Source organism: Pagrus major, chromosome 11 (assembly GCF_040436345.1).
Source record: "Pagrus major chromosome 11, Pma_NU_1.0".
Lineage (NCBI taxonomy): Eukaryota > Metazoa > Chordata > Actinopteri > Spariformes > Sparidae > Pagrus > Pagrus major.
In genome coordinates this window covers 18,747,984-18,774,370 of record NC_133225.1, presented here as the reverse complement: position 1 = coordinate 18,774,370, position 26,387 = coordinate 18,747,984, and the positions used below count along the sequence as shown (strand labels likewise).

The following is a 26,387-nucleotide window of genomic DNA, read 5'->3' as shown; positions in this document are numbered from 1 at the left end:
TCTAATGTACTGCATGTATTAAACACATATCTGCAAACATCTTTTAGCCCTTTAAGATTATAATTGCACATTCAATTTGCTGATACACAACAGCCAATTACTCTGTTCACACTGAAACAACAAACCAGGAAGTGTTTTTTATCACATTTATCAAGTTAAAACAGGTAACTCTCACTATACATCATCTTTAATCTCCAGCTATTTTCAGCACCCGATGTGAAACACAGGAGTGTTTGAAAGTGGTAAAATGAACACTCAATCTGACAGATCTGTAACTTCCTAATCATTTAAAAGCACTTTCCAGGAAAGAACTGCAGGTATGTCATTTAATACTAATTATAGGGATGTAGAAAAAGTGAACTGGTACACTTACAATAAAAGGGTAAGTCTAAAGTTCGAACAACTCGGAAAGTCTTAGAAAAGTTTGTGCATGAGTTGCCGAGTTGACATCATATGACGCTAAAACATGGCAGACGAAAGTAAACATTGGGTTGATGGTAAGAAACTTTTACCAAAGTCACGTATTGTATAGTCATTGTATAATTTCCTTTGCTCTTCCTTGTCATCAAAATACTGGAAACAGCTATCAATGTGTTGTTTAAAGGCTCTGAGTCACAAAATGCACAAAACCCCATGAACACACTGAAGTCAGAGGAACGACATCCCAACTTGGAAAATGGGATCACCCGAGGAGCATGTGAACGCAGCATTAGTTAAAATGTAGTTTGTTTATAGCCTTATGTTATCATTTTACTAATGTTGATTGCATTTACACTGCAAAAATCATTAAAAAAAATGGTGTTAAGTTGTGAAGACTATCTTGCTGAGTCAACACCTAAGTATCATTAACTTGTGTTTGCCAGAGAGCTTATTTTTTGCAATAATCCAAAACATTTTCAACATCCCTGCAGCACTTTATAATAATAATAAACAGTAAAATAAATCTAACCATCATCTAGTCACAAAACCCTTAATAATAAAACATATGCTTTGAGGCTATAAAGTGCAACCAGGGAGTGAGAATAGATGTTACTTTTTAGTATTCAGCCTGATTCAACATTTCATTTTCTTGCTAACAATGTGTTTTAGAGCCACGTAGACTAAATATGCTGTTCTGAAAGAGCCGGATAAAAATATTGATCAGCTTCAGGGCGAGGTCAAGGGAAGTGTATTGATTTTTGCCGTAATGTTTATTCTCAAGTGCCTTCAGTAGCCTTTCCTTTGTCGTCAATGATGGTGCCGGGTAATCAGCTGCCTCACTCTCACTGTTCGTGCGTGTGTTAAAGTGTGCATCACCTCAGACAATTTCCTGACTGATGAATATTGAGTGTTGACATTTCTTTGAATCCGAGTACCAGTTCACTGAGCACAGCAAGAAAACTCAAAAAGTGGGTCAGTGTCTGCAGTCACGTTCCTTCCTTTGCTATGTCTGAAACGTGTGTGTTTGGCCTCGGATAAACTACGAATGCAGGGCACGAACAATCGACAACAGTGCTGTAATTGTTAACTGTTATCTTTCTGAAGCCTCCTCCGCCCTCTGACGTGATTTTTTTTTTAATATCCTGTCTTCCTACCATTTGAAAGAAACTGTGGCAGTGTGTTGCAATTGGCTGCACCAAGAGGAGTCCGCTAGTGTTAAGCAAACCCCTCCCGTTCTTCTACAAGCCACAGAGGTGAACTAAAAAGCACCACATTAGCCCTCACCTGGTGAAGTGTTGCAGGAGGACAAGGCGATGCAGGGTGAACTCAGGCCACTGATGGAAAGCTTGAGGTGCAGGACACAGAATGAGCAAAGGGAGTTAAGTAAAAAAAAAAAAATACTTGTTTGTTTTGATGCCAATCAACACATTTGCTGACCCTTTATTCATTGCAGATGACATCTGTTAGCATTATGAATTCCTTGTGAATCCTCAACTCAAATATACAGCCACTCTGTGTAAAGGATAGTTGTCCTGTAGATTCTCCTCAACATCATCAAGAAATGTCATGACAAGACAAATTACTTAACATTGAGAATGTACGATGCATTTGGCCGCATTCATACTGACATTAGGCACCCGATGATGCAGTGTGATTTCATGGTAATTTGAACAGCGTATTTCTACAGTCAAGTTGAAACTTCATAGATGAAATTCCTTCTTTTCATCAGCTCAGTACCTGAAGAAACATTGTTGCAGCTTCTTTGCATTGCTGTAAGTAGAGCTGTTCCCATGATCAAGTAGCTGTCAACTATTAATTAATCACCAACTATTTTGATTATTGATGAGTTGGTTTGATACATTTTCTAAGAAAAAAAAAAGTAAAAATTATTTGATTCCATCTTCTTCGGCTTCTTTACTCCTCTATGACAGTGAACTGTATCTTTTGGTTGTGGACAAAATAAAACATTTGAGGACGTCATATTGGGTTTTGGTAAATACTGATCAACATGTTCTCCATTTGATAGACCAAAACAATCAATTAATCAAGAAAATGAATCAATTATAAATCAACATTAAAAATACGTGTTAGTTGCAGCCCTAGCTGTAAGGAAAGGCTGTTTTCGGCTTGAATGTCAAAATTTACTCTAAAATGACACAAATGAGCACCACATTTGTAGCAACAAGTGTAAGCGGTCCCTTGGCCAGCAAGGGGCAGAGTCTGTGACTACATGGGCAGTACAGTGGTCAAGAATGGAAAGTGCCTTAAAAAGTCACAATCCTCCTACCCAAAAAGCAGGAGAAATATTTCCCTTTTACTAAACTGTAGATATCATAGACTTCTTTTCAGTTCCAGCATCAGTCATCCGGAATGGGGGAGTTACAGTTCCCATGGTAGATATAGACTGGTCCACCACAGCGATAATACAGCTGAAACACGTCTCCATATCCGTGGTCCCTCCACCAGGTGCACAGCTGCCGGTTCCAGCCACAGGCGAGGGAATAAAACAGTTCAGGATGCTCCATGCCGATCATGGTGAAGAAGTCCTGGTCGCCCAGGTGGCCCCTGAAGCGATACTGGTCTGCTAGTTTGGCCACATTGCCAGGCTCCAACAGTTGGTTGTAGAGAGCTGAGGCCCTCATAGCACCGAGGTCCAATAACATCACGCCGCTGTTGAAGCCTGGGAGGCCGTCAGGAGGAGGTTCACCAACTCTGGTCTGAGGGTTCTCCTTACGATACTGCCAGAAGGTGTGCCTGAGGGAAGAAGGAGAGAGGTTGTAAGGCTCCTGGTCTCATCAGCATTTATGATTTTCAGACCACAATCAATTCACTGCTGTGGAACTGTCATGATCATTGGAATCATTGAAAACAATCTGTGCGGAGGTTTGTAATGAAGCTTAACTTTCACATGTGAGAGTCCAAAATCTTAGAAGCCATCACAGTAATGGTTTGCTTTGAGTTGTAAGACAACATCCAAGGTACAAGTAAGTCTCCTAAACAGGCAATAGACAACTTTTTTGCTTCTACTTATCATTCTGAAGTAAATAGTGATTACACAGTATAATGTAGAAAATGTATGCTGTAAAAATATGACAACATCCACATATAGATTGGTTTTCTATTAATCTCACTTTTTTCAGGTCAGCTCACCTGCCATGACAGCTTGTCAACTAGACCTCACCATACTTCCAACTGCACCATTTCTTCAAGGACACGTGAATGAATTTTGCTTTGCCCCATCATGGTGTCACTGGACAACCACCAAACACCAGCAGAAAGGTAGTACATGGCACAAATATTTCATAGACTAATTCACATGGTTAAAGAATATATATCTGCTGACAGGAACACAGTGTAACACAGCTGCCTGTTAAACACAATCACTTCTTGTGTTGGTGATTAAAAAGAGTATCTTTCTAAATGAGCGCTCATCCCTCTGAACAGTCTGGAACTTGAACACCAATGGTGAAATGTCTCACTCATATGTATGTTTGGGCTGTTAGAAAAGTGAGGGTCAACTCTGTTTCAGTCCTCGTTTGCTGAACAAACAGCACTGTGGCCAAAAACAGGAAGAGAGCTGGTCCAGGAGTGTCAGAGCATGTCAGGGTGCCAGAGGCTGGTGCCAACTCAGCAACCTGTTCTGCCAACACACCAACACTGAAGCAGCTGAATGACACACAGAGCTTCATTCAAGAGCATTTGTATGCCCAGAACTAAGACCCTTTCCTGGATTATTATTCTTACATTATTTCCAAAGTTTGCATTGGCAAGAAAGGTTCGAGTCTAGTCTAATAGATAGCACTTCCTTTATATTATGTAATGCAGAGTGAAATACAGGGTCACTATTTTTGGCAGACTTGACTAACGTGCATGCCAGCAACAGTCCAGCATGAAGAGATTCATAAATTTCCACCCTGACATGTAGCCTCAAGGAGCAATGTACAATTTATTAATCTGGTATTTATTGTATTTGTCCAACACCTTTGCCCTCTTCTGAAATAATGCATTGCAAAGAGATGAGGCAATGACATTAATAACAGAATATATGGAAGATCTTTGTAAAATATTTCTAAACTGGGACCAGATGTTATAAGTACATGAGCTACACTTGTACTAGAAGGAGAGTTGTGAGAATCCCAATGAGGGAAGTGACATTTGGGTCAGGGCCAGTTCAACTGACAGTTGTCCTGCAGACGGAAAAAGAGAATATACCCCTTTAATGAGTGTTTATTTGACTATTCAGCTGCTGATTTACAAGTATGTATGAGTTATTTATCTTATCTCTCAGGAGAAACAGACACAACCCATGTGGGACGAATAAAATACAGTGTACTGTCTGTTACTACAGTGCTTTCATGTTGCTGTGGTTTTTACACTTCTATCTAGTCTACAGAGACCACTGTTTTTTATGCTGTGGGTGAACTATTTTTATATTTTGCTGTTTGCTTCAAGAAAGTACAAAATGTCCTTTTAGTCGATGCGATGATGTTTCATTCCAACCAAACACGAGGATGAATGGGAATAAACCCTTTCTTGTACACACACTCACTCTCCACAGATTTGTGAATATTTTTAGTACTGGCCAAGCCTGAGGAAACCTACAGTAGATTAAATATTAATGGTGAAAATATGGAGATATATAAAAGACAGCACAGTTAATCTAGTCAAAAAATACTAAAATCACCCTTCAAATCACATTCATAAATTGGTGATAAAAACATATGTGAAACTTGTGCAGCATAATTGTGCTTCTTACTGTAGTGTTGACTCCTCTCTCTCTTTGTGCAGCTTGACCAAATCTAGAGGGAGCAGCAGTTTCTCTGAATCAGGCTTTGATATTATTGCTGACCTATATTCAGCAGCTGTAGCGTGTTCTCTCTCAGTCTTACAGTCTGTTGGTTTGGTGTCTGGGGACTTGTTGCCCCCATGGAGCTCTTATCATTTTAAAGACGTACACTGGGGTCTACGTGCCTTGAGACACATTCAGGGTGAGCACAGCTGGTGAGGGAACATTTACACAGACTTTTCCATGCTGCTGTTTTGACATAAGAATGTACTCAGTGAAACACGCTGCATTATCTCAAAATATGTGACTGGCAGCACACTGGTGGTGAGACACGACAGACAGTAAAGCTGACTGTATCATAGGCACATGCAACAGGTTTTTGTGGTTAAAAATGACAAATGACTTTTATTAACATATATTAAGCTATATTTAATTTTTTTTTTCAACCAACAATCCTGCAGTTAGGTTTTTCAATAAACCTGATCATTCACATTTTGATTTCTTTCTGGCTGGCTGCTCGAGACGACAAGAAAGTTTAGCGATATTCCCAATTAAGTTCTTACATAAATAACATCAGGAACTATTTACAGAAGAACTGCAGGCTTGATGCACAAATGCATGTGTTTACGATTACTATCTTAACTACAACCATCTCTTGTATCAAATAACTTCTCATTTCGAAGCACAAAAAAACCTGGAAAGAGTTTCAGCAACATTACACAATAACTTACTTGCTCATATAAAACACATGGGATAACTTCAATATCTACAGCATTTTTTAAAATCAAGTATTAAACTGCGCTTCAGTCATGTTTATTCTTGAAGTTTCTCTTGCTTCAGTACTCAGTGAAACTGGTCACCTCAGCCTACAGAACGCAGCACTGTTCTCGGTCACTATGCCTTCAGTTGTTTTCTGTACCCTTGTAAGTAGTACAATCAAACTAGACACATAACCTCTCAGATCAGAGCTCCTGCAAGTGCCTCTTCGCATGCTCTGCCAGTTCACACCTACATCATCTCCTGCCTCCAATTTTCACTGCCAGTCTTTCATTGAAGCGTCTCTCTCTCTCTCTCTCAGACATGAAAGATTGAAAAGCATTAGCAGGTGACAGGGACATTGTGTGTTGCTGTCCCATCCAAATGTGTCCTCCATTTTGTTCAGGACAAGAAATAGCCTGCACTCTGGAAACTGCATAAAGCACTCTCACTGACTGAGAGTCAGTGAGAGTGCTCATCAGAGTAGTAGTAGAGAAAAATGACGAAGGTGTATTAAAGAAAATTCCAGCATTGATGAGAAAAAGGAGCCAACAACTGTGAATGGCTACAGTGCTGCTGCAGATTTAAAATAAACGTTTACAGAATCATAACAAGTCTAAACCAATTAAATGATTGCATACCCCACAAATGCTAGCCTTGGACACCACCTGCTTATTTAGCTCGAGGATGATGGTGGTACAATCTTTTCAAGAACATTATATTTGCTACTTGGTGAACCGCTTTTTGATTAGAACAAAGACAAGTAGGTCATGGTAGCCCTTTTCACAGACTTCCCGTTACACACACTTTTCCGACAAACTTTGATCTGGCTCTGTAATTATCTTAAAAGGCGTAATAACAATGTCCCCCCATTGCGTATCAGCCGACTTTCCCATTTTGATCAGGCTGTGTAAGAGTGAGAGTGTGACATAGCTCACAGCAACAGGACTGCAAAACACTAACATACTAGACCATTGCAAAGTTACTTCTTATTCAACAGTTGATAACAGCCAAAACTGGGAATACGTGGGTTGTACCACACAACAGAGACTCAATACTTGCTAATGTCTCTTGTTGTGTGTTTGGGGCTTTGACTGTGACACTTATGTAAGTGGGTCTTGTCTCTTGGGGGTTTAAAACATTAAAAATGCAGCTGCAGGGAAATGACACGGGGCACTTTTTCCAATAATGAACTTTTCAGTGGCAGGATGTGCTCTGAATGCAGCTGGTGGGAGGATGTGTTCTCCTGCATAATGCTCTGTCCATTAGCACCACAACAGAGTAGGAGCTGAGAGCCTTCTTCACTTAGCACAGGAAAACACTCTAGTGGAGAGGATTCACACAATGCATCGCTAATACCCAGTTTCAATATTAAAATATCACAACGTACATTGGACGTGAGCTAATGGCTAACAAGCCAGCTCACTGGGCTAACAAAGCTTTGTTTCTCAACTAGTCACTCTGGCTGGATTTTCCCTTAAAGAAGACACTTCATATACTGAGAGTGTAACTATGATGGTATGTTAGTAAATTCCAGCAGACTCTCGTATTGCTCTTAATAAAAGACAACTGATTATAAGTTATGTTTTCCCTAGATAGTGTTAGTCCATGAATAACTCTCACATAAAACTTTTCTCTTGTAAAGTGAAACCTAAACGTCTTCCATTAAGTGTAACGTAAATCCAGCGTGTTTCTCAGTCACATATTCTCTCCTGTCAGGCTCTCAGCAGTCAAAATGATTTGCTTTGACTTTTCATTACATTCTGGTTCACCTAGAAATATAACACATATGACAGATGATTCGGTTGCTGGTTCGATTTTGCGATTTTCGATATTGGAAAAGGGTTTCAGCCTGTTTTTCGTCATCTGGAATTTCCAAACATAATTTTTTGAAAAAACATCAAGCATGTTAAAGTGAAGTTTGCCAAAACCATATTCAGGCCAATAATGTTGATGATGCTCAACCCACCTGTCGATACTACACATACAACATTACTACATTGATTTTGCACTGAACGCATCTGACATGACCAGACCCCTCAGATTGAAAATAAATCCAACAAATCACATAACAATAAAGATGTGTTGTTCCTTCAACTTTTATAGCCAAGTTGCAGACCACTATTGACTGGGAGAGCAGTATCAATAAGAGTTTCAGTGACTGGAGATAGATCTCCAACTGCTGTCAACATTTTTTAAATTTCCTTTCGAGAAAAGTGAGAAAAGAAAATCTATTGCTGGTTCGAGGATGTGATTCAACACTCTGAACCTCAAACTAAAATTTTCTGGTAGAACGAGTTGTCCTTCGTGACACTGCAGCTTCTGGACTTGGAGAGAAATCTATAGACACCCATACTGGTCCACAAAGACACAAAGAACTACTGGTGGCAGTTTGTGTGAACGTTTTTTCAGCCAGTGCGTCGGTGCATGCCCAGCGGCACGATTTGATTTAAATGAGTGCGTCCGAGCCCACAGGAATGACATCAGCAGGGGTTTCCCAGGGTTAGTAACCCATTGAGCCTGTACAGTGGCGGGGCAGAGATACAGATCTGTTTGGAGATGCTGGTGCCAACTGGGGCCCGGCAGGAAAACTCCACTTCTAAAACTACTCATGCAGAACTCTGACATCACATCATAACATTTACAGTAATGCAGACTGAGCTTTACTGTCTCACATGAATATACAGATACTTTCCATTGATGACATTTGACAACTTTGTACACCCTAACAACCATATTATCCAACTAATCAGGAAAAAAACGTATACACATTTGAGTGTATATACTACTAGGGATGTCCCGATCCGAATCTTTTAATACTGGGTCTGATCTGATCTTATATTTACCTAAATGTTGATTAAATTTGTTAAAGTAGAAATAATTGTCATGGGCTACTAAATTTTAATAAGCTAAAATAATGAGTAATATATTTAAGAAAGATTAATTGGAAGAATGCGACTCTTAAAACTAGAGAGAAGAGGTATCAAGTGGAGCTTCTTCCCACATAAACAATCTTTGAGTGCAGACACTGGCTGCATAGAGAACACAGAGCCAGCGACAGACCGTTTAATTGTGTCCCATTATTAAGTTACTCACAGAGTTAATTGGCGACAGCTGATGTGATCTGCTGCTGGCAACGTTTGTCATTTTAAAAGCGACAGTCAGTCTCGGCTAAAAATGAGAAGCTGCGTGTCATGTTTGGGATCAGCTCGGGACATCTTTACTACATAACAATTTTAATGTCGTTTAAAACAAAAACTCCCTTTTGGCTGGAGCCAAGAGATCACTGGTCATAAGAAAGTCATAAGATGTGAAATGTGCTTAAAACTTCAACGTCAATTTTACATGCACTGAAATTGCAGTGAAAAGCTAATCCCTTCAAACATTTCATTAAGATACTGAAAGATAAAAATGTTGTGATGTTGTGTAAAAGTTTCAAACTAAAAAACAAATGTTATCTTATTATGTCTTAAAACTGAAATCAAAATGTTCTGATTCATTGTTTCATTCACACACCATCTTTACAACCCCCGAGGAAACCACCTGCCTGTATGTTTATCACAGTGAGCAGCTGCTTTATGAAACCTCCCACCTGACCTTCACTCATCTAGTCTTACTACCCCCCCACCACACACACACACACACACACACACACACACACACACACACACACACACACACACACACACACACACACACACACACACACACACACACACACACACACACACACACACACACACAGTGACGTCCTGTTTTGATGCCATGCCTCGTGGAAAACAGTGAAGTAGTCTAAACGGACGAGCCATGTTTGTTTTACCTCTCTTGGAAGAGGGACGGAAAAATCAGCTGAGGAACAAAGACTTTGAAAGTCTCAGTCCCTTGTTTACACACACACACACACACACACACACACACACACACACGCACACGCACACGCACACACACACAGCTCATTGCTAGTAATTAATATGACATTTGGATTTCGATGAACGGTTGGTGGTATTATTGGGTGTTTTGTGTTTATCTACATTATCTTAATGCCTTTAATCGAAGGTTCACCTCTCCTCATCCACAAAATTTCTCACTCAACAACTTTCAAGCTGATATGAAAAGACATGAGTACACCAACAGAAGCACATGTTTATCTCAACTCTAGGAACTAAAAGCCAAGCTTCTCAGTGATTGACAACCTTTGCGAGGACTAAAAAGCACAAGACGTTGACTCTTAACACTTTTTGTGACTGAGAAGATTGTGTGCAAGGCTGAGAATGAGACAAGGGTGCCGTAACCTAAAGTCAAAATGGATTCAATCAGTTTACTTGATCGAAGTTAAATTCCCAATAAAATAATACCAGCTCGAGAGGGTTATGTGTGTATCGGTGTTCTTTTCACTTCTAAGGATGAGCAGGTTGTTTATTTACTCCAGACAGGTCTGGCAAAGAGACAGGAGACGCATCTGAATCACAGGATGAGAGCAAAACATTTCCTGACAAGAGCCATCTCTCTTCTGCCAAATCCTCAATTATTTATCTGGCACGGAGGACTTAAAATAGCTTGTTTGTGAAAACATCATATCACGCAGTCAGTGCTACACTTACATCTTGCAACTATGACTTTACAGCTGCTATCATGGATCACTACCTTGCAGGGTCTGGCTCTAGCCCAGACGGCTGCATCATGCACATTAGCAACTCTTCAGCACACTGTAAATGATCAAAGGCCTTGCATTTGGTAACATTATATTTTTCACATCAAATAAATTCTGCCTGAAAATGACGCAAACCAAACCAAGGTAATTCAAGTGTGACAGAGCATGACTTTCATACTACTCTGCAGATTTAGGAATGTGATGTTATTACTTTACTGAGTGGTACTTCTTCTGCAGTATTTTAATTTATCATCAAAAACCTGGACTGACAATCATTACACTGATCATCCGAAAGGCAACTAAATGTTTTTTGGTATGGCGCCCTAATTTTGGCTTGTAGTTGGGTGACGACAGACTGGTGACACTACTGAAGTTCTTGTGAATCAGAGTCTGTGTGAGAGACTTCTGATGTTCTTTCTCACTTAGAAACTGTGAATGTGTAAGTGAGGCCCGTAAAAATTCAACTCCATCTGGGGTCAGCAAGAGTGAGTGAGATCAGTGTGGTGGCTATTAACCCATTACATTACATAAGAAAGAGATATGGGGGAAACAGAAAGGATATTCTTATGCTGTGTTCAGACCAAATATGAAGAAAATATTCAGGTCGCGTCTACTCGCATGAGTAATGCAGAATAAAAATGACCGCACACCACATCAATATGAACCCAAAACGACGAGATTTCTCTGTGATCTGACTGCAATAAATGGATCAGAAACGACGCCGAAATAACAACATCCTAATGCCGCCTTGTAAACAGCCTGAATTAGCCTGAATGAATGCTTCATCAGGTCTGTCGGCCAGACGACAAGCGAACAACTTTTAAAATGCTTGTTCCCTAAATGGAGTTCGGCTCAATAAGAGCTATGCTGTGCAGTGCTGAGATGTATATCCAAAACTAACCAGGTAGCCTGAACTTCTCACTCACTTCCCTCCACGGCAGCTCCTACTTTGTCCTGTCTTGGTATGAGTAGATGTTATCGTACAGCTGTAGGTGTCCACAAACGGCCATTATTAGTAATTATTATCCTCTCCTCCATGGTTGTTCATGAATGTCTGGTTATCAGCAATGTTAATGTCTTCGCCGGAGCGAATAGACGTGAGTTTGCATCTAATCGCATTTCATCTTTGACTTTGTATGAAATCTAGTCGTGTGAAAAGTTAGCTTTGCGTTTGGTCTGAATACGGCTTTACCAATTCCAGGCATAAATATAGCATAAACATTTTAAACATTTTGAAGCTAAAACCTGATATTTTTTGGTTACAGCGGGGAATCAACTTTTCGGCTTCCAAAACAAATCAGTTTGGTCGAAATGCTCCGACCAGCGCAAATTTAGGTGCATGAACCAGAACAAAACCTGTTACTGGTTGATGGAAAAGGCGTATGTGTGTGTGACATAAATACCAGCTGATAAATACTTGTATTATTTTTGTATCACCCTGTTTGCATCCCTAACAGCTGTTGTGTCATGCCACTATGCCTACCTGTAGACTGGCTGCATCTCTCTGGTGATGCCTATCACAGCTCCTGGAGGAAACTGGTCAAATTCTTGGAAAAGGTCCCTGATGTTGGTCCTGTATTTCAGATCCAGGTCAAGTTGCACGATGCGCATCAGACCTAAAAGAAGAGCACAACTTTAGAAAAACATCTAAGATTATTGTAAACAGGTGTAAACTACTAGAAAAATTGTTGCACTTCTGAGTTAACTGTGCACATGGAGAAACTACGTATGGCTGCCACATCATCCTGTAACTGCCTTCCTTATCACTTCTAAGGGTCCTTCCAGGAATATATAGTTAGAGGAAATAAGAGAAGACACTTTTAAATGATTTCTGTGCAGTGGTGTTAATTACTTTTGCTTTCTGCAATGTTACCACTGACCTAAAAAAAATTAAATGGCATGAAAATGTCAGGAGAAATGTAGGATATGTGGAGCTTGACTTTAAAAATTGCATTTGGGCAGCTGGGTGCGTACAACTAGTAAATGATTAACACTATCTTATTTGTGGATGAAACCGTAACAGCTGTATCCAGGATATTCAGGCCCTCATCTGTTCATTGTTTCAGCTTCCTATGTTTTGCAGGTTGGCATGGTGATGAATAGATGGGATTGACTCAGGAATGGTGCGCCAGGGGCACAACACGATTATACGACTGATGAAAACACTTGTCAGCTTAAGACATACTGTCAAAGTGGACGCTGTTTAGTTCAAGTGCAATAAAAAATTATTGGCAACGTTAAAGGTTAGTTTGACAACAGCTGTGGAATTACAACTGGTGCTGAAGGACTTAATAGATGAGGGTACTTAAAATTAATTAGCTGCTGGGTCTGAATCATGGACCGTCAATTCAACATGATTCCAGGGGACTGCAGATGAAAATTAGCCTTAGGCTAACTCTGATGCAACACATCAAATCATGGCAACATTCATGTTTAATATTGTACATGGTCCCTTTTAAATTAGTAAATATCAGATATGTTATGGTCCTTCTGAGCCTTGTTGAGATCTAGCAGCCAAAATGTGTATAAGAAGGGGAAAATGTTGTTTTTTTCCCCAGTATACACCAAGAGATATTTATGAGGAGGAAATTAAAGAGGCTGCACTTGGAAAATAAACATAATCACCTCCTAGTTCAGTTTATGTGTACACAAGGCCGACTAATTGAATTTCAACTTCACAGCAGCATATGAGATGTACATTTAATGCTCTAATCTAGATTCTACTGTCCCATCTTTTTGTTGTACTGTTTACCTACAGTGGTTTCATCATGTACATCAATGTTGTTTTACAGTACTTACAAAACAGGACTGCAATCGTGTCTCGCTTCTATAATTGTATGTGTCCGGCTTAAACCTGGTGGATCCTGAGATTCAGGTTGTGTATGAAGAGAAGTTAAAACGTTTAATCATAATCAGTTTAAAACTTAATAGTCAAAAATTCAATCTACCATGTTGTCACTCATGTTACAGTTGTTGTAAACGTTGTAGGTTTTATATATAACTGAATAAGCAAATTAGCAAATTAAGTGAAAAAACATTGAATTAACATTTATTTTGAAGAATATATAGGAAAGGAAAAGTGTTGCTGCATTGTTAGTGGTGATTCTTTGTTAATATCACGGGTAGGAAGAGTATTTACACCTACCCCTTTGACTGCTACTCAAGATGAGCGCGTCATCAGTTAAAGACACACCTTCAAGCAGGTACTCCATTTTTAACGGAAATGCATCTCCCTCCCACGCTGGGCTGACGTGCCTTGTCAAACCGAGTCATGCCAAGCCTGAACATGTGTATAGAAAAGCCCCATAATGGGCCAAACATTTCATCACAGATGTAAAACTAAACAAAAAAAGACAGCGTTGGCCTCTACAAAGTCAAGACTATGACTATGAAGACTATGAAAAACATTGAGTAGATCATAGCTTAGTTAGCATAGTTGTCTGTTTAAACAAGCGACGGAAAAAGAAGACTCAGCAACACAGCAACGACCTGTTTTCTGTGCTCTCCAAACAAGGAAGCTGCCGTTACAATGCCTTCATGTGCTGTGGCAACACAGAGGGGCTCGGAAGAGTAATCTGTGAGTGGTCAGCGCTGTTTGTTTGTACTGATGGGGCTTAACTGGTGGGAGTATAACAGGAAGAGGGCCGTAAGTTGTTACAACATTGTGATGTGGTGGGTTTGATGTAAGATCAATGACTAAACACAAAGTCCTGTGAAGGTGAAAGTAGAACTTTGTGGTACAGGTTTTATCACAGCATAGTATGATTCTGATTTCTATACAAATGTGAATGAAATCTATTGCAAGTCACTTCTGCAGCTTTTTCTAGTTTTGCATTGCACCTGTGGTAGAGCTTAGTTTGAGGTTTGGTACTACATATAATAAATGTTCTGTTTTCACCACTGCCTTATAGCCATCACTCTTAACAGTATGAACGAGCAGCATGTCTTCCATAAATGCCGAATAGTGTTGTTTATAAAAGCCCTTCTACCTATGGACTTTTCAGTGGCTGCAGCAACCATGACTGCGTTGTGGTTGTATTTTTTACAGCACAACTAAAGCTGCCTCTGACTGATATTAAGTACACTTCGAACCTTCCTGCTGCCCAAAAACGTTTTTCATTTTGACACGATAAAAGATGGTTTTAATGTCACCCCGACACCAATTTTCTGCCTACTTAGTCCAAAGAAAACCTGACTTGTTGAGTCAGATTTGTTTAAGGGTAAAGAAGGCCCCCACTTTTTTAGTTAACATGCTGTAAGTTGCATTGACACTCTCTATGAAGTGACAAAATCCATTGCTTGAAAATAGCGCGTCCATTTCATGATACACAATGAGCATAAAGAGAAAAATAATTATTTTGAAAACTCTGAAAGACAGATTTTAGAGTAATTGTTGGGTATGTGCCTGAGAAGATGAGAAATTTAAAATAAAGAGAAGACAGATGGTGCATTTATTTTATTTTTATTTCTTTATCCTCCTTAATTTCCTCTCAGCAGAGATTACATGAGAGTAAAAGATGGGGGGAAAAAAAATCAAGGCAGGTTTTTTTGTTGAACTTAGTGTTCAACAAATGTGTTTCTGTAGTGCTGTCGTTCCCGGTTAATTGCTGGATCACCAGTCAGACTTTAACCTCCTCTGTACTATATCATTGTCTTAAAATGTGAAGCTTAAAATGTAACTTTTATGCAGCAAGATTTTACAGGTGACAACCAAAGTTTTTTTTTTTAATATTTTCAATACGTCTTTTTAAACTCATTAACTATTGGGAGGTATAAATATTGTTACAGCTCAATGTTTTGACGATTTTTGCTGGTTGTTTGAAGGGGCTCGATGTCGTGCTGGAAACTGGTTGTTAGTTTAGGGAAGCGGACTCCATTTCTAAACTAACGTTAGCTACTGTTGCTCTCTTTTAGCAGAGTGGAGAGAGGCACTGAGACGAGGCAATCGAGAACATGCATAAAGTCACATCCTTTGGACTGTCATGGAAATTCAGTCCAGCAGGATTAAACTACTTTAACAAATCGTCAACTGCTTGAATAGGCAACCGAGAGAGACGGGAAGGGTCTAAATTTTCATGTCACATTACAATCCACTCACATATGGCCATAAAAAAGTGATTAACACATGTAAATTACTATAAATTGTTACACAGAGGCCCTTAAAACTGTCTTTCACCTAGATTCACTCTCCGTCTCCTCCCAGCAGCCTTAAGGAAACTCAGACATTGTTAATGATGGCAGACCTCTGCTGAACTCTAGGTTTCTCACGGATGAACAATAACGAAACACATTTAGATGAACAGATAACTGAAAAGCGGACAGTGGAAGATATAATGTGTGAAGAAGAATGTACCTCTGTGATCAAACATCAACTACTTTTTTCAACGACTGTGAAACAAAATGGATAAGTAGAAATAAAGAAGGTAAAATTAAATCTTGACCAGGTGCGTGGGTGTTGTCAATTTATTGCAGGAATAATGTTGTTACGAGTTTGCCTCAGGCTCTGGTCAGATCAGGCGGTCCTCAACTCAGCCACAGCAACAAAACAACAGATACTGTTGTATAACAGAAAGTAGGTCAACCTTATTAAGCCCTAATATCAGTCTTGATGTGAGCATTTACAGCCCTTTATATAAGGGTCACCGTTTTCTGCTTTTGCCAAGATTCACTGGAAAACATCCCGATTCTTCTGAAGGAGATCGCTTACAACTAATTTTCACCCTCGTTATTTTGCCGTACACCACAAACAAACCTCAGATCATGATTTAATGATTAAATTAAAATTAATTGTCGTGCCTACAGGTAACATCTTTCTCACTTGGCAAAGCATTTGACACATTAATAGTGCCACTTCTGCCTGAGAGGGGAAACTGACGTCGTGGTTGTAGGAAACACTCAAGTCCCAGCATGTTGAGACCTCAAGAGGACATGGAACACCTCTTCGAGAACAAAAACAGTGTTTCATAGGAACCTTATCATTAATTACAGGTTTCCATTGTGCAATTTGTCATCCTCCAAGGACAGCTGATGTGAAAATAGAGTCCTATTTTTAAGCCATAAGTCTATCACCTGCTTTCATCAACGTCTGTTAGCTTGATGCAGTGTTACGCTTTTCACATGAAGTTCTCTTTAAGCAATGTCACATAAACAGTAGATCACATATTTAGATGTTTGCAAAAGCAGACTGGATAAATACAAATAAGCTACATCTGATAAATGGCAAAAAGCACTTCTCAGAAAATATCCTAGGAGTTTAAATGAGTTTAAAATTGTTGTTTCCTCAAATATAAAACTGTGTAAAGAGCACATTATAGGCTAAACACATCTCCTGGTTAGAAAAGGACACTTTTAGTTGAAACTTGACTCATCTATATTCTTTGCACGTCTACTTGTGCAAAATAGTGTTTCAAAAAATAAAATATATCCCATACAGCTATGCACAGACTGTCACAGTACATGATGCTTCAGCACGTCAACTTTAGTTTTCACTTAAAGCACAGACAGGGCAGAAACTGAAAGTCTGCTTACTAATTCTGTGCTGTTCGTGTTGACTAGACATCAGTCTGATATTCGTAGACAGTGGGATAGCTGGTGTTAGCTTCCTGGCAGACGGACTGAATAAAACAGAATCCACTCACTCATGGACGACTTAAATGACTTCATATCTCACAGCCAGAGATAAAATCTCTTTAACAAACTGAGAGCTCAGATCAGTGCGAGGAGTCTTTTTTTCCGTCTTTCCCTCCGCGATCATTCTACTTTGGCTACGAGATCGCCGGAATCAGCTGATCACTCTGAGTCACCACAGTCCTGTAAACTGTGATATGAATGTGTTGAATTTCACTTAACTTTGGTGCATATTCTGTGTCAACTGTCTGTGAAAGTAAAGGTTGAATTCCCAAACATTGTAAGCAGTGGGTTTATTAAAGATGCAACTTTTAATTTAATAATTATACATTAGCCGAGGAATCTTTTTCTGTATTATGTTCTGTAGAAATAAAACTAAATATACCATCGATACCTCTGTCAGGCTCTAATATTCTCAGTCTCAGTTTAAGGATCTTTTTATTATTTATTTATTATTATTGGTAACTGTCCCAGGTGTTTCAGATTCGGCTGTGGTTTGACAGGCTTTTGTTGTTACACATTGTGAATTTGATGCCTGATGAAGGTCCATGACCAAAACTTGTCTAAAGCTAGACTGAGTTTTTTCAACTGTACGTGGGCCTCACAGATCCAGTATCAGTCGGACTATGGTTGATATTTGTCTAATAAACTCTTCTTTCAGACGATCTCATTCTTCTTTGCATCTATCTAGTGGATATGCATTAGAATCTAATGCATATCCACTAGTCATCTAATGATTAGATGACAGTTTGTCTCAATTTCCTATAAAACGCTGACACTGAAAGCTCTTCCTAATAAACCAGAATAAATAAATAGAGCTTTATGATCAATCTCTATTTTGCAGTATAGTTTAATGTACAGAATGACTGTGTTTATTGAGACTGTCGCTGTTATTATGAGCAAAGCTTTCTGGTGGTATTGTACAAGAAATAACCATTTGATTACCTCATCTCTTTAGCTTACCATTTTACTACGATAAAAATATAGCCGAGTACATAATTGACTCTGCTATTTGACAGAAATGTCAGTTTATGAGTCTCAACTCCATAAGTCTGATAAAAAATAAAATACAGCAGCCACAAACTTTTTAAAATTCCCATTTATATTGAGCAAAAACTTTCATAATCAGGCTGTGTAGCCCTGCCTCAACACTGAACCCGAAGTGCAGACATTTTCTTCTCTTCTGAAAGCCAATTTAAACCTGCTGAAATCACATCTCCCACTTCACAAGTTACAGGATGTTAAATTTTAACATGCCCTCCCACTTACAGCTGCTATTTATATTTGTGGATGTCAGTTTTGTTTCACAGTGTCATTAATCACAAACGATGTGTGTGTGCTGCGAGATTATCAGAGAAATAGTTAAATCAAAGATGGATGTAGCCCCTCACTCTCTCTGTTAAGACGACCACAATTTGTCCTTTATAGATAAAAGGGTTCTTCAAATAGAAATGTGTGACCACTTGGACACACGGAGCAGACGGGGGCTCACGTGGTAAATCAATAAGGACACAGCACGAGACAACATCAGACACGCACCTCCACTTCACACAAGGGACTGATGGCAAAAGAATCATTTATCATACAACATTTAAAATCTAGTCAATATAACTTTGTGCTCCAACACAAATTATTTTTCAGAACTGACAACTTAAACATTTTACCCACGAGCAAAATCATTCATTTATCATCCTGTTTTGCCTTCCACAATTTTCTTCTTCTACTTCCTAATTAATATCTTTTCCTGAGTAATGCAAACAGCGTACTTTGATGTGCTAAAGAAGACCTTAAAGAAAACCTGAATTTGACCGCACATGTTGTCAATCCTTCAAATGTGGACACAGCTTCTTTCTTTGGTGAAGGAGAATTTCAGCTTCCTGCTTACATTTTATAAAACAAGAAACGTGATGATCTAAAGTGTTCCCATCACACCAGCTGTGCACCGTGTGGTACAGTCTAAAAATGTCCAATGGGACGCATCCCTGCTGTCTGCAAGACGGACGCTTCAGGTTTCATATTTATGCCCCAAAGCCCAGTAGTTTGGATTTGTGGAGCATTTGTGGAGTGGCACATCTACAGAAGTGAACACCAGAGGAGGTCGCTGCCATCGGTCAGCACCGACACAGGGGGCTCTAATGTGGGCAACAGCGACACAGCACATCCTTCCCTCCTCACTCTCCGGGGGCTCAGCGGCTTGCCACGTGTCTGTTAGATATCTGTCCACACTGCCTTTTCCAGCTGTGCACCAGCAGCGCCAGGACAGAGGAGTGAGCATCTGAGTGAATTTAAAAACTACTCTGCCACAGAATCAAAGCAGAATGCTAACTTACACAACCTACATAAAAGATGTAGCATGGAAAGAGACATAAAAACTTTAAGGCAGAATTATTGACTTGAAATTTGAATGATAGCTCTAATAACACAAGTTAAAATACAGAATTACAACCTGGTATAAGTTTCACGATTTCATTTCAATACATGGAAAAATACTAAACATCGATCAAATCTAAGTTTTTAATGTTTACTGTTAGTTACGGTTTGTTTACATTAACAATGTCTGTACAACACCCCAAAGCATTTTCATCTACTTCCATCTATAATTAATGAATAACTGAATAATTCTTCTTTTTTTTGTTGGGCCTGTTTTTTGTTGGGCCTGTTGGACAGATGGGAGCTCCACAATTAAACTGAATTCCTTATTTTGTGTTATTTAGTTTATCGCACAAGAAATCGGTGATGCCAACTTGCTGACTCTGTTGATAGATTTAGCAACTTTTCAGACCCTCTTAGCAACTAGCAACCACTTTGGTAACTTATTCTGACCATCAGGGGAAAGCCAAGAAAGATATTCAAATGTATTATACATACATATATTATACTTTTTAATTAATTCCTGGGGTTTTTAACTCTCCTCCTGCCCCACCGTGTGCAGGCTGTCAGTAGGTGAGGGGCGTGTAGGAGGACGCTGCTCACAGCAGTACTGGGGGTTCAGTTGTGATTTTCTGTGGTTATGTGACGCCCTTGTTCTGAAACCTTTTTTGTAATGGAGCTTGTACACATAGTACATTGTACAATAGTTTGTTTGAGCTTCTATATCACTCTTTTTCTGAATTAGGGTGTTCTGCAGCTTGTAATATTTAAATAGTTCATTTGATCTTCTCCCTCACTTAGTAGATTTTTTTAAATTAAAAAATATGGGGTCCCTGTAGTGAGTTTGTGATTATTTGGCTAAAGAGTTCTCTATATACCTTTTTATATGGCTTAAACTGACAACTTTTAGCAACTTTCAGGGCTAGTGCTAGCAGATTTAATTGGAAAACAGTTGGCAACACTGCAAGTAACCTGGTGTTTACTTTATCTGTTCCTTTAACTCATAATGCAGCCTTCTCTTGATTGTGCATCGAACATGGATCATGTTTTTTAAAGAAAAAAACGGCCACTATATTTCATATATTATCAACACTTAGCCAATAATTGATTGTTAGGACAGCCGACTATCATACAAAGAATTTGCATCCCTACATCTACTTGCCATCTATGGAGCATTGTTTCTAGAAAGACATTTTGCTGTAAATGTTATTTTTTTATGTTTTAATGTAGAGCTCCACAAATGAAATTACATTGAACACAATTGTTTAGGGGTGGTGGCAGGAATCCCAGAGACCTATATCTCATAACCTCTGCAAATAAACCAAAACTGCATGGACAGTTACCACCAGGATTAGGAGAGAAAATATGCATCAGTGATAAAAATTACAGTAAGACACAAACACCTGTTAAAAGTCATTGTTGGACTCTAAAGCTAAATCTCATTCAACTGATTGAATATTATGACAAATCTGCTTTTCTTACTTTCAGGCATTATGTGATGCATGGCCACAGACAGGAAGAAGATGGCGTCACTGTAGTAAGCCCCAGAGCCGGCGCTGAAGTGCTTCTGCATGGCCTCCACGATAGGGAACAGCTTCTGTGTGAGAGCCACCACGTCATGGAACAACACCTGCACGGCAGATCAACACGGTGGTGTCATGTTAGCACAATTTGTTCCAACTGCAGTAGAGCGTGGACATATAGTATATATATACCTACTAAAGCTAGCATTTTATGAGGCTATTGGTACATAGTTATTGTAATATGGCTTAAATGTGCGTTTCCTTCATGTTAACGGCCATCATTAATAGCCATCATTCATAAATGGTACATTTGTAGTTAATTAAACTTTATTTTATAGCTTTTTCACTGTTAACAAACAATGAAATGCTTTATAAACCATTTATTAATCAACAGTTTATTATATAATTGCAACTGTGTTGTTTATAAACCTTATTTATGCCTAATACATGGTTTCCAAACCATTTAATTGTTTGTTAGCAGTAACATAACTATACATTTACAATTTCTGAGTGATAATTATTATAAATGTTACCTTTTGTTCCTGTTTGTTTGGACTGGTTTAGTTCTGAGAGGCAGTGAATGCCTCAAATCAACCTCAACAACGACCTTCCCTGTGGTATTCATCATTTTAAGCACAAATATTCTTTCCCAAAACATGACTACATTAAACTGAATTACATCTACATCATATTATGGTGTTTGGTCAAAGGTATCAGAATATTTGAATCCGCCAGCATCAATCAGCCTTTTACTGCTGGTAGCTGCAGTTTATTGTTGGAATTAGAGGTGTGAAGGAGTGGCTCAGACACTCAAACTCACACTGAGCAAGTCTTAGTCACTATAATGTGACACAGTATGAAATGAAATTACAATATGTCAATCTGAATGACTCACAGACATTTCAAACTTCATAACTGAGCACTTCCTGACAGCCACGTTCACTCAATGAAACACTTACGTCAATGACTTTAAACATTAATACTTTTCGTGTGCCCTATAAAATCAGAACAAAATAACAAGCTGCACACAGGAAAGGATTGTGTAGTTCTCAAGTTTAAAGCAGATTTGACAATGAACATGGAGAGCGAGTCTACAGCCTCACATAACCTTTAAAAGAAACCTTTAACGGTCTACAATTAGTAGAGAGAAGCAAAGTGTCTTGACTTTGACTATAAATGGTGCTTCATATTTTGATCAGACACAGTCACACTGATCTCCAAGCCGGTATCCATTAAACACCGTCTTGTTCTGTCCAAGTTTCCAGCCTCTCAGTGCTTCTCCTCTGAGCTTTAAATCCCTCGACAGCTGTGAGGCAGCAGTTTATGCTCTGATCATGTACAGGAGATATCTCTACAGATTACTGAAAGAGGATTTTACTTTAAATATAGTAAACACTGATTATTAATAGAACTTTCCTGCACCAGGAAAGATAAATATGTTGGTTTAGGACAAAACCGTGTATCCTGAGGAGAATCTGGCCTGGTTAAGTCTGGCATCAGTACATGTGGACGTTAGAGGCTTCAGATAAACCTGGACAATATGGCTGTCATATTAAAATCAGGCCCATGTACCTCAACGGGCAAACATCATTTAATGATCCCTGACAGATTAAGGTAAGCCCTCGTCGTCTGTGGAAATTAGTGCTGTCCTGGACTTCGGTCTGTAATGTGATGTAATGGCACATAAATCACTGCTGTGGGCTGCAGCTCCCTCAGCCGCATGTCAAAGTATCCTCGATACTTGAGCAAAATACTGAACCCCACATTGCTTCCTGATGAGCAGTTGGCACCTTGCATGGCAGCCTCTGCCATCAGTGTGTGAATGTGACAAGTGTTGTGAAGCGCTTTGAGCAGTCAGTAGACTGGAAAAGTGCTGTAGAAATACAAGCCCATTTAACAAAAAGTTAACTCACTGCAGTTACATTTTTTACATTTATTAGATTTCCCTAACTCATCCAAAATAAATTACTGTGGTTGTAATGATATCAGGATCTGTGTTCATTGTTTCTTATGAAAGGGCACATTGATATTTTTCCTTTTACTTGTAGTGCCATTTATCCATCTAGATTGTTCCGTGTTTGAGTTGAAGAGTTTTGGAGATATCGACCGTACAGATATCTGCTTCCGCTTGGATTCAATGGAACTAGATTGCACTCAGCTTATGGTGCTCAAAGGGCCTAAAGAATACATTAAAAAAACTCAACAACTTAATGTCAGCTATTTTCTTTCTACCAAACTACATCCACAACAACACGCAGAAGGAAACCTGCATCTGCTCATGGACGAGAGGTTAATGCTCATGAAGTAGTGGGATGTAAAGCAAAAATTAACGGTGTCCTTCTCGGCTGAGCTGTAACATTAACTAGCTAACTTAGCTCAGTTAGCTAGCCTCCCGTCGGTGAGTAGATGCACACTTCATTCTCGCTATGATACGAAAGAAAACAGCTACTCAATGAAACTGCTCACAACAAGTGCTGTGCGTTATTCTTGAGCAGCACAAGCCGAGTGCCATCTACTTACATTATATTTGAGAGAAGGCAGACAGCTCTACAGATGATATCTCCAAAAAATGGGCAACTCACACCAAAACAATCTAGAGGGATTAATATCACTACAGGTAAGAGGGAACATATGTATTTTGGTTTTGTGGGGGAACTGTCCCTTGAACACAACATGGGGCGACTCGTTTTCAACATAACAATGAAAATCAGTTGAAGACAGACAAACCTGATGCACCTTTTATATCGTGTGTATTTCTGGAACTGTTTTGTAATGTTTCCATTAACAATTGATGGTGAGAACTCAGCTCAACCGTAATTTTACTACTTCCCCAGCTGCTCACAATAAATAATGTAACAGGATCTTTAGAAATTAGCTTTAGACATTTCTAACACAGTGTAATTTACTCAACAATTGATGTGTTGATGAAATAGTTACAAAAGACTCTTACTGTGTCTCTTTTGAGATCAGTTTTTAAAAAAAAAAAGAAAAACAGGGCCAACAGCAAGTAATATAATAACTACATATAAAGACACAGGGAAGACTTCTGTGGGAGTATTTCTAAGGCCTTAAAGATGGACTGACCACACAGGTATGCATATGTATGCATACAGTTTATTTGGGGAGCCTACCCACATCTAACTGTAACTCTCTCTCTCTCTCATATGTATGTATGTGTGTATATATATATATATATATATATATATATATATATATATATATATATATATATACATATACATATACATATATATATATATATATATATATATATATATATATACATATACATATATATATATATATATATATATATATATACACATATACATATATATATATATACATACATATATATATATATACATACATATATATATATATACATACATATATATATATATATACATATATATACATATATATATATATATACATATATATATATATATATATATATATATACATATATATATATATATACACATGCATATATATACATATATACATATATATACATATATATATATATATATATATATATATATATATATATATATATATATATATATATATTTTTTTTTTTTTTTTTTTTGTGTGTGACACAGTTTTGTCATGTTAGCAGCTATGATTTCACTATTGTAGCTCTTAAAAGACAACCAACAGTCATGTATTTTTATCTGTGCCACACAAAGGATTACTTTAATAGGTCTTTTTTTTTTAAATTGATTTTAAAAAAGCATTAAATGTAACAGTCGCTCCTGCAGCTTTTTCTTTAATAAAAGACACCAGAACCAGAGGAGTTCACTGACTGAGTTGCCTTGAAAACTGATGCTTGAACACACAAAAAAGAAGCTTTAAAGAAGCTAAGTATTAGTTACTATTTTATGCTGAGGATCTGTGGTTTGTGTGGGACAAGTAAAAGGACCCACCCTTTACCAAGAAGTCGAATACAAATACATGTGTGAGAAGCAGCTGTTGATTGGGAAAGGGATGTGACAAAAAGCTTCTGATTAAGTTTGAAGAACATTATATTTTGCGTACAGGCTCCTGCTTAACATTTAAATGTTTAAACAAACTTTTCAAAGATCACACATTTTTGGACAAATTGACAAGCGCCAAGTGGCCAAACAACATTGTTTCTCCAGTCCTAATATGAAAAATGTTCTGTTATCCATATTTCTGATACTTTTGGCATTCAGTGTGTTTGGCGAAGTGATATTATTAGTTCACATACAAAACCAGCTGCACATACTTGACTTCAGCGGCTGGACATGTTTGGCAGTCACTGAACAGTTTGTTGAAATAGTACTGAGCAAAATGTCCTTTTTTGACTTGCTTGCTTACCATAACTTGTACTGGACAAAGGATGAGAAATCGATGTGTTTAAGCCCGACTACACTCGAATACAGACTGAAAAATATATCCAGGAAAAGCTGTTTGTGCACATAACCTTCAAACGACAGCGTCCTTTTATTTAGACGTTTCACTATTAACAACATTTATTGCCTTTGTGTGGGCAGGTTTTTAAATAAAAACCCTTTAATATATTCAAGGACAAGGACAAGATAAAAGTTTACAAAGTACAGTCAGAACAGCTGCTCGACACAGAGTGCCTTTTAGCAAGGACATTCACTTTAGAGGAGAAGGGAAAAATGTGGTTGTGGATCCACATACACGTTCCTAAAGCCTCGAAAGGCCATCCGAACAACATGATTCTATCCCTTTCATGTACCATTGTTTTTGTATTTAGTGGAGCTTGTTAATGTACTTCAGGTAGTGTTACAGCACTCCTAAAATTACATGCAAGTGAAACATTTCATCGAGCAATAAGTGCAGAAAGATGTTGTGTGTTGCTGTGTTAATGCTGGTCAGCGGTAACGAGCACAGCCTCTGGGCAGTGCGACTCTGCGGGCTGTTTGTTGCGAATGTCAAGTGGGTCACTGAATTTACCAGTGGCGAGAAGTGATGGAGGCTAAAAATCTTGCATAACTGCTGTCTCATTCCCCCTCTAAGATGAATAATTAAAAGAAGTGAGGCTCATGACGAGCAGATATGGATGTCAACATGCTCTGTGCACCGTCTCCGTCAGCCCCTCGGGAGTCCCCATCCCATCTGTAGCTTTGGCAGGACTTCTGTGCCTGTTTGTAGAGACACTGGGGACACAGTGGCTGTACTTGTGTCAGTGGTGTCAGAACATGAAATTCCACGATTCATTATCTCAACCATTGATGTGTAAAAGCAGCTGGTCTGG

The 26,387-nt window shown here is 38.7% G+C and overlaps 1 protein-coding gene across 1 annotated transcript in view; it reads right to left on the bottom strand.

The window, feature by feature from the left end:
• Positions 1-1,832: 1,832 nt before the first annotated feature.
• xxylt1 (xyloside xylosyltransferase 1) overlaps positions 1,833-26,387 on the bottom strand; it is a 29,182-nt gene continuing 4,627 nt past the window's right edge. The window contains exons 3-5 of the mRNA XM_073477244.1: positions 21,093-21,240; positions 12,097-12,229; positions 1,833-3,174 (exon numbers count right to left, since the gene is read on the bottom strand). Of these exons, the coding sequence (XP_073333345.1) occupies positions 2,778-3,174; positions 12,097-12,229; positions 21,093-21,240 (678 nt within the window). The 3' untranslated portion in view covers positions 1,833-2,777. The remainder of the gene's footprint in view (positions 3,175-12,096; positions 12,230-21,092; positions 21,241-26,387) is intronic.